The sequence below is a fragment of the Coturnix japonica genome, chromosome 30 (assembly GCF_054131305.1).
Source record: "Coturnix japonica strain WE chromosome 30, WE-NBRP24, whole genome shotgun sequence".
NCBI classification, from domain to species: domain Eukaryota; kingdom Metazoa; phylum Chordata; class Aves; order Galliformes; family Phasianidae; genus Coturnix; species Coturnix japonica.
The window spans coordinates 1,605,985-1,615,209 of record NC_140692.1 but is presented as its reverse complement, the minus strand read 5'-3'; the positions used below and the strand labels follow the sequence as shown (position 1 = coordinate 1,615,209).

General features: G+C 50.6%; 1 protein-coding gene across 1 annotated transcript; it reads right to left on the bottom strand.

Moving 5' to 3' along the window:
- Positions 1–5,645: 5,645 nt before the first annotated feature.
- On the bottom strand, positions 5,646–8,687 carry LOC146755777 (E3 ubiquitin-protein ligase PHF7-like). The gene is made up of 9 exons (XM_085525224.1): positions 8,605–8,687; positions 8,186–8,277; positions 7,989–8,090; positions 7,688–7,812; positions 7,338–7,500; positions 7,135–7,241; positions 6,798–6,911; positions 6,554–6,672; positions 5,646–6,421 (listed from the first exon to the last, which is right to left on the bottom strand). The coding sequence occupies exons 1-9, from the start codon at positions 8,654–8,656 to the stop codon at positions 5,703–5,705; spliced, it is 1,593 nt and encodes a 530-aa protein (XP_085381350.1). The 5' UTR covers positions 8,657–8,687; the 3' UTR covers positions 5,646–5,702.
- Positions 8,688–9,225: the final 538 nt, after the last annotated feature.

The following is a 9,225-nucleotide window of genomic DNA, read 5'->3' as shown; positions in this document are numbered from 1 at the left end:
GGCAGCGCTGGGCTTTCTCCTCCGCACGCACCTCTGCCAACTCTGAGGGAGAAGCAGGATGAAGGTGAGTTTACAGCTCAGTCCTCTGAGGGGTGGGAGCCCTCCTCCCACTGTCAGCCTCAGGCAGCCCCTTCGTCCCTGCCCTCTCCGCACCTCACCAAGTCGCACTGAATCAGGGCCTGAGCTTGGCCACGGTTGTTCTGTTTGCAGGCGCCTGGGTCACAGTGGCCGCTCCCTGCCACCCACTGTGACAGAGTCGCCGCTGCCCGGGGGGTGAAGGTGAAGGCCCTCAGAACCCAAGCAGGACACTGTCGGCTGTGTCTAGACTAAAGGGCTGGGCTTCTCCCTGATTTCTTCTCCGATGGGCCCAAATGTGTTTGTGCTGCTACAGGAACTGTGTGACTCACGCACCCTCCTGACATATCCAGAATGTTTTAATAAAAATCACATTAAAAAAATAACAACATATCTTTTCTTCTGTAACCTACCTCTGACATGTATTTTACATGTGGTCAAAGGCCATTCTTCTTCACTCATTATGGATTTGGCAGGTCCTTGCGTGGCTTAAATGGTGGACACGCATGCTTGAAAGGATTATGGCTGCACACAGCAGCAAAGTCTACTTGTTGTGTATTTGATTGCCATTGCAATACGCATGCAAGACCTCAGAAAGTCTTAATTGCTGCGACACAGCCAGTTAGGTCTGTGCAGTTTCCCAGTCATTTGCTTCCCTTTGTTCAGTGCTTTGGGCTTGCAGCGGACATATTCTGATTTCACTGTTGACACTTTCTATCTTTATGAATTTATGATAGGTTAATAAGCTTCAGAGATGCAAGCTCATGACTTCTGTGTTTCTTGTGGGCAAGGGCAATGCCCAAGGCAAACTTTTCTTGAAAAGGAGGAGAGCAACGTTCACTGTGAATGAAAAGTTAAGCTTTCTGAGAAGAAACACTCATATTTTGCTGTTGAGTGCATTTTCTATACATAGCGGCTGTGTTATAAGGTCAGAGAGACTGGGAAGAACTTGACTTAGAGTTCTTAGATGGAACAAGTAATCAGGAAATCTTGACAAAGTTGCCTGTTTTGGTAATAACAAAACAAAATAGTGAGTTCTAAAATTATTTGGTCAAATATCCTTCTTAGACTTTTAGTAAAAATAGACAGTGGCTAAAAGACCCGGCCCATTCAGACACTTTGCACACTCTCTTTTTTCATCACTAGTCACCACCTGTTTCACCCAAGGAATGGTATATTTTATAAATAATGTGTTTTTACTTGGTTCCACTTAAGGAGTAGAGCTCCTCTTGATTTTATTTGATTTGAAATGTGTTGAGTTTCCAGTGACAGAGTTGGAAGAGCTTCCTTCCTGTAAGACTTTTATTCTCTCCCAACGCCTTGCCGGGAATACCGAATTTCAGTAGTGGAGAGCACCTGTTAAAGTTAGGGCTGAAGCTTTGAATATACAAAGTTCTGTGTTACTAATTTTATGTTTCTGTTTGGTATTTTCTGCACGTGAGTATTGCGTAGATACGCATTACATAGATACGACAGATTTGACCGAGACTTGTGCTGTGTAAAGCAGCTGCTGGACTCAGTTATTCCCTTTACTGTTGTCCAGTGGAACAGCGCCTCTGTGCAATGACTCGTTTTTGGGATGCTGAAAGATCTGGTCAACCGTGTTCCATGGAAATCTGTGTAATACAAGCAAACGTAGACCTTGCCTCTATAGGTGCTGCACAGGTAACATAACTGTATGTCGTTAAAGGATTAAAGACCATATTCTCTTTTTCTTCCCAGTAAGTTAAGATTGCTGGGAATTGCCTATTTTGATCATTTTTTAGAAAGATGTGCTTACATAACCAGAATGTGCTGGTTTTGATCTCTCAGAATCACCCCTTCACCTCGTGTCTATATGATTATTTCTGCCATCATTACGGTGAGTTTCCGAAGGAAGAAAAGAGGATGCAGCATTCTTACAATATTTTCTACTTTTTTTGTTGTTGTTGTTGCATTTATTTATTTATTTATTTATTTGTTTGTTTGTTTTCCCTGAAATACAGCTCCTAACACATTAGGTCTAGCCCCTTTATTAATTTATTTTTTTCTTTTAATTAATTTTAAGACATTTTCGGTGTTATTATCGTTGAATGGAATGACATCTAGCACTGTTTTGAATGTTCTGTTAGTTCTTGTCAGCAAAGTGATAGCAGAGAACTGGCTAGGGTAAGTTACTAGATGTGCTTAAAAATCCACAGGTTGCGGTGCTTCACATTGTGGTACTTAGTCATGGGTGTTGGACCTGTAGTGTTGTCATGATGTAGCCTCTGTTAAGAATCCATGAATGAAATACAAATCTAAATGCCCAGTAGCATTGCTGAGGACTCCCATTGTCTATGGCAGCTATTAGTTGGTAGCGTTCACTTTGATAGTGTTCACATTGACAGTGAAGAAAAATAGATCAGATATTTTAAAGAATATTAGAAGGTGCTATAGAAACACAGGCCATGTGGTCAGAAAAGCCTGGGAGAGCTTTCATTTAGAGCACTAACTGTTCACCTGTGTCTAAACATTGACGTGTGATCAGTTCTGCCTGGGCTGCAACCAGGGCGTGAGTAGGGTGCAGCGTAGTGCTAACTCAAATCATGGCAAATCATTTTATGAATTCTGATACACTGGATAAACACAGTCCTGTGAATAGCAAAACATACGCACCTGTGCATTCCATTTTAATTAAGCAATTTGGGAATGGTTTTCAGGAGTGCCTAAAAAATAACTGATGTTTTTGGAGTATTTGTGTCTCCATTGTCAGTTGACTTAAAGACATTCTCAAATGGAATGTAGGGAGTTGCCATCAGATATTCAAATCAAACAATTGATTGCGTCTCTTTACCAGGTTCCTATAAGCCCCATCCTACCAGAGAAACAATCTCTGGCTTCCCAGTCGTGCCTTGTATGTGTCATCGCTCTTTGGCCGTGCATACATTTGGATCTATTTTCAAGAATGATCCACAGAGAGAGTAAAATCTCATCAAAGATCTCTGACCAACAACTCCTTGAGACCTCCCTAAGAACTGTAATAGAATCACAGAATGACCCGGGTTGGAAGGGACTTCAAGGATCATGAAACTCCAACACCCCTGCCCGGCAGGGCCACCAATCTTCCATGTTTACTAGATTAGGTTGCCCAAGGCCCCATCCAACCTGGCCTTGAACACCTCCACCGACGGGTCATCCACAACATCCCTGGGAAGCCTTTTCCAGGACCTCACCACTCTCCTAGTAAAGAACTTACCCCTAACATCCAACCTAAATCTTCCCTTTTTCCACTTAAAACCATTTCCCCTTGTCCTACTATTATCAGTCCTTTCAAAGAGTTTTCTCCCTCCCTGTTTATAGGTACCCTTCAGGTACTGAAAGGCTGCAGTGAGGTCACCCTGCAGTCTTCTTTTCTCCAGGCTGAACAAGCCCAGCTCCCTCAGCCTGTCCTCATAGGACAGGTGCTCCAGCCCCCTGACCATCCTCATGGCCCTCCTCTGGACCCTCTCCAACAGCTCTATGTCTTTCTTGTACTGAGAGCTCCATACCTGGACACAGTATTGCAGATGGGGCCTCACAAGAGCAGAGTAGAGAGGGACAATCACCTCCCTATCCCTGCTGGCCACCCCTCTCCTGATGGAGCCTAGGATCCCATTTGCTTTCCAAACTGCAAGAGCACACTGCTGACTCATGTTAATTTTCTCATCTATCAGGACCCCCAGGTCTTTCTCTGCCGAGCTGCTCTCAAGGACTGCTCCCCCCAGTCTTTACAGGTGTCTGGGGTTCTTCCAGCCCAAGTGGAGAACTTTGCACTTTGCCATGTAGAACCTCATTAGGTTTACCCGGGCCCACCTTTCAAGCCTGTCAAGGTCCCTCTGAATGGCATCCCTTCCTTCCTCCATGTCCACCACATCGCTCAGCTTGGTGTCATCAGCAAACTTGCTGTGAGCGCACTCCATTCCATCGTAGATGTCATTGATAGAGATGTTAAAGAAAACCGGTCTCAGGACAGATCCCTGGGGGATGCAACTTGTTACTGGCCCCCACCTGGACATAGAGCCATTGATCACCACCCTCTGTCTGCAGCCTTTCAACCACTTTCTTATCCATCAAGTGATTCTCCCATCAAATCCACATCCCTCCAAATTGGAGATGAGGATTCAGTGAGGGAACCGTGTTAAAGGCCTTGCTCAAGTCCAGGTAAATTACATCGGTCGCCTTCCCTTCGTCAATCAATGCCATCACTTCGTCATAGACAGACACAAGTAACCACTTCCATCAAAGTAGACCGATGCATTAGTTTCACAAGGAACAGGTTATTGTCTCCCACTATTATTATATCTTTTGTTGCTCTCTCTTTTGAAGGTATTTCAATGAAAACATAAAGAATCTGTTGGTTGAGTACACTGGATACATTACGTGTATTATATGCAGCCCAAAACAATTCTTCTTCACCAAAGAAGAAATCCCAGCCTGTGATGTATGTATGTTGTATCATCACTCAAGGAAACCAAAACCTGGGGACTGAGAGAAAGGAGGCAATGCATCAACCAACAGAGCCAAACTCAAAACAGGAATGGCACGCTTTCTTAAGATAGGTGTAGCAGGATGGTGTAGATGAAGAATAACAAGTTACGGACTGAGCATTAAACCTTTGTGAGCTTAAGCCGATAAAGGAGAAGGAGAATTCTTGGAATGGAACCTAGAACGGCAAACTGCCTTTATTCAATTGAAAGCAGCTCTAACGTTTCAAATCTCGAAAAGCCTTTTGACTGACACGTGCACGGAAGGTGTCACCCTGTTCTGGACGTGCTAAAAGAACACACTGGCTCATGGAAGATATTTCAGGCCCATGGGATATTTCTGCAGACAGCTGCATCAAGAAGGTGATGGGTGGCCATTGTATATACAAGAAGTGTTATCAGCTGTAGTGTTCATACAGGAACAACAGAGTAGTAGAGGATTCTGCTCCTCTACTCCGCTCTTGTGGGTATACTGCACCCAGTTCCGGGGCATCCATCACAAGGACATTGGAAGAGGGCCACGAAGATCATCAGAGGGTGCAACACCTCCTCTCTGCCAAAAGGCTGAGAATAAACTGGCTCCTCTGCCTGGAGACGGAGCCCGGGTGTACCTGAAGCAAGCCTAAAGGACTCATATGGGAAGCATAAAAATGACTTTGGTACAGAACTTAGTGGTTCAGGCACTCGACACACTGTAGCATCCCCAAAGCAGAACCACCACTCAGACCTGCTGCCATTGCAGCAATGCCATTGCATGAGTAGAGTACAGGCAGGCACTGGCCAAGCCCACAGCTGGCTGGTGGGGTGGTGTGGGAGGCAACTTTCATGCCATGAATGCAGTGACAGCCCCAAGGCCAGAAGCACCACCAGAACAGAGCTGCCCCTTCTATCACGGCCTTGACCTGTGGGCACTGGAGATACTGAGCCCCAGTGGAGCTGGGGCTGGAACCCAGCACTGCCTAGACCCAGGGATGGGAAGGAAGGTATGGGGGGATAGGTGCCTGGGAGAACACAACCCTGTGCTTCCAGTCCCAGATGCAAACTACCTTGTGAATAGCATAGAATAACCACACTGAGAAATGTCTATGAGATCTTCAATTTTTATTGAGCTGGCCTCTGAGGACCAGAGTTAGCACAAGGGGATCACGTTTGCCTACTTCTGCGGCATCTTTGGGGCTGGCTGTGGGCATTCTCAGCCTGACGTCCCCAGGTGCGGCTTTGCACCTGGGCTGGCCCTCGTCGCCTGGACTGGCTCCTGTGGTGTCTATGGAGCTGGCCCCGGGATTCTGCAGGCCGACGTTCCACAGGGGAGCGGCTTCGTGTCTGGGCCTGCTGCCTGGTCTGTCTTCTGCGACCAGCCGCTGGGGAATCCCCTGATGGTCGCAGTGCTCCCCTTCTGGTGTAGTGTTGGGAGCCACTCTCAGCCCTTGCAGCTGGTGCCTGGCTCCTCCGGGAGAGCCTCCGGGGATGGCTGTGGGAATCCAGGACCTGAGATTGTATTGGAGTGCGGCTTCGTGTCCGAGTCCGCTCTCCCAGTCTGGACCTGCGGCTGCCAACTGCCAGGGAAGCCCTTGAGGACCGTGATGCCCTCTGCCTAGATGATGTTGTGGGGCATCTGTCAGCATGGCTGCTCCCATGGTAACCTCGGGGATGATTATGGATGTCTTCATCCATTTGGGCTGTCCCGGGCTGGCTGGACTGGCTGCCGCTCTCAGGCACCTGGGAACTGTGAACAGGCCCTGTTGCTGCCTGGCTGGCAGTGCTGGAGCTGCTGCTCTCAGGAACTGTGGAGTCGTGGGATGGCAGCAGTCCATGGTGGCTGTCAGTGCTGGGGACGGTGACCTCTGAGTTGATATTGGAGGCTGTAAGCAGAGGCAGGAAGGTTAGCAGGATGGGCCTCTAGCCCTGGTGTGGCCAGAGAGTCTCTGGCCAGGCTGCCCCATGCACCCACTGTCAGGCCTTGCCTGCCCCCCGCCTGGCTATTTGCTTCTTACCGGTGCCCACACCAGCACAGGCTTTGCACTCCCAAGCATCTGCGTCATTGCTCAGGTAGGAGCAGCGCCGGTGAGTGCCTTCCGCAGCACAAGAGCTGCACAGGAGCAGCTCCCAGGGCCTGGAGAAACAAACGGGTTGTGTCTGTGAGGACAAAGGCAGCTGAGCCAAGGATGCTCGTTCCGATAGCCTGTGGTGAGGCTGAGATCCCATGTGTAGCCCCAGAGGGCTGCTGAGGTAACTCACCCCTCTCCCTCTGCCTGCTCCCTGCCTAGTGGGTAAAGGCAATCACTGGCATCGCAGCGCTCGTGTCTCAATCCCAGCGATGCGTATGCGTTGTCATCCTCCCACGTTGGCCCGCTGCCAGAGAATGGAGAATACGTGATGAGCTCCCACTGCCCCTGGACTAAGGCTGACCCAGAGCAGCACTGTTCTTCTACCCCAATCCCATTTCCAGCTTCTCTGTAAGACTGAGGGCAGCCAGGGTTCATGGGCAGCCTAGGGCTTTGCCTGCGTGAGCACTCCCTGGGCAGGTGCAGCTCTGGTGCCCTCATGTCTCAAGAGCCAGAAGAAAAACACCAACCTGAGTGGGATTCGGATGCCCATGACAAGCATGTCGGATAGAAAGGCATCCGTATCTCTGCAGAGGGGGCACTGAAAGCAGTTGACGCCTGCACGGATGGCCTGTCCCTGTAGCAGAAACACAGTCAGTGGGAGTGGGAGCAGGCTCGGGTGCTGTTGGCAGCCCGCTGCTTCTTGCCCGCTGTTTGAGGAGAGGGCTCCTACCTGGATGCAGGCCCGGTGGAACCAGGCGTGCTTGCAGGCTGGGCACACCAGGGTGAGGTAGGACTTCTTGTCCTCCACTGGCTCCATGCAGATAATGCAGTTGGTATTCTGCTCTGGAGCCGCCTCCGCAGCCTGCTTAGGGCTGTGCTGCTGGCAGAATGAACTGGGGGAAGACAGAAGGGACAAGCAAGGTGAGGAGAGCTGCAAGTGGGGCAGAAGAACAGGAAGGAGCCCTGGGCCTTGGCCCTGGCTCTGCAGGCTGCTGAGAGGTGTCACAGCAGGTTCCTCACTTTCTTGGCTTGTATTGAAAGCAGGGGTTGTAGGCTCAGGTGAGGCCTGGCAGCCCTTACCTGTACTCTCCAAAGTACTGGGTGACACATTCACCCTGCCGGGTACAGGACAGATGGAAACTCTGTTCACAGCCCGTCTCTGCACAGGTGATGGGGGCCCCCAGTTCGCCACAAATGAAGCAGTGCTGGAAGGAGCAGAGCAGCGTCATCAGGAGCAAGCTCAGGGCCTTTGCTGCTGGACCTCCTGCCTCTGGGCAGGGCTCAGGACACAGGATGCAGGCCGGGAAGGCTTCCTCAGGACCAGGCTGAGCTTGAGGAGCCTCTCCTGGCCCAAACCAGCCTGCTCCAGTCAGGTCCTCACCTTGTGCTCCGCTTCCTGGATTACGCGTTGGACGTCTTCTGGGGTCACCTCTGCCGTTCTGTCGACAATTCTTGCCTGCTGGAAAAGGCCGTTGGAAAATGCCTGTTCAAGAGAAAAGAGCAGGATGGTGTGAGGACAGAAAGGAAGGAAGCATTGCTTGGAGGAAGGCGAAAGGAGGGAGCCCCGGGGGAACTCACCATACAGAACACATGAGCACATATCCCAAACTCCAGCTGCTTGGGCCCACAGATGTCTGGATCGGCATAGGTCTGGCCGCACAGCATGCATGCTGGAGAGGAGAGAGCAAAAGCAGTGAGCACGGTGCAGGGCCAGGTGTCCCTGAGGGCTGTCCCCAGGGGCCTGAACTGTGCCTGCCCTGCTGGATAAGGGATGGGGCTGAAGGCAGTGCAGGGAAACGGAGCATTGAGAGCCCATTGGTCCCAGCAGGCAGCCACAGGCCAAGCGGGTCCCCCAAGGCCAAGGAGCAGAGGGGCCCTGCCTGCAGTGGCTGGGGAGTCCCAGAGCACACCTGCCTACCCGCTTAGCCACAGGCTGAGCATCATAAGGCCTGTGCCTGGCAGCGTGGTTGCTGCTAACAGGGATACTTGTCTCTCACCAGGTTCCCACAAGCGGGGAGCGTCCCGAATCCATGAGAACGTGGCGCGCATCGTCAGCGAGCACTTGCAGAGTTTCAGCTCCGGCAGCGCTGGGCTTTCTCCTCCGCACGCACCTCTGCCAACTCTGAGGGAGAAGCAGGATGAAGGTGAGTTTACAGCTCAGTCCTCTGAGGGGTGGGAGCCCTCCTCCCACTGTCAGCCTCAGGCAGCCCCTTCGTCCCTGCCCTCTCCGCACCTCACCAAGTCGCACTGAATCAGGGCCTGAGCTTGGCCACGGTTGTTCTGTTTGCAGGCGCCTGGGTCACAGTGGCCGCTCCCTGCCACCCACTGTGACAGAGTCGCCGCTGCCCGGGGGGTGAAGGTGAAGGCCCTCAGAACCCAAGCAGGACACTGTCGGCTGTGTCTAGACTAAAGGGCTGGGCTTCTCCCTGATTTCTTCTCCGATGGGCCCAAATGTGTTTGTGCTGCTACAGGAACTGTGTGACTCACGCACCCTCCTGACATATCCAGAATGTTTTAATAAAAATCACATTAAAAAAATAACAACATATCTTTTCTTCTGTAACCTACCTCTGACATGTATTTTACATGTGGTCAAAGGCCATTCTTCTTCACTCATT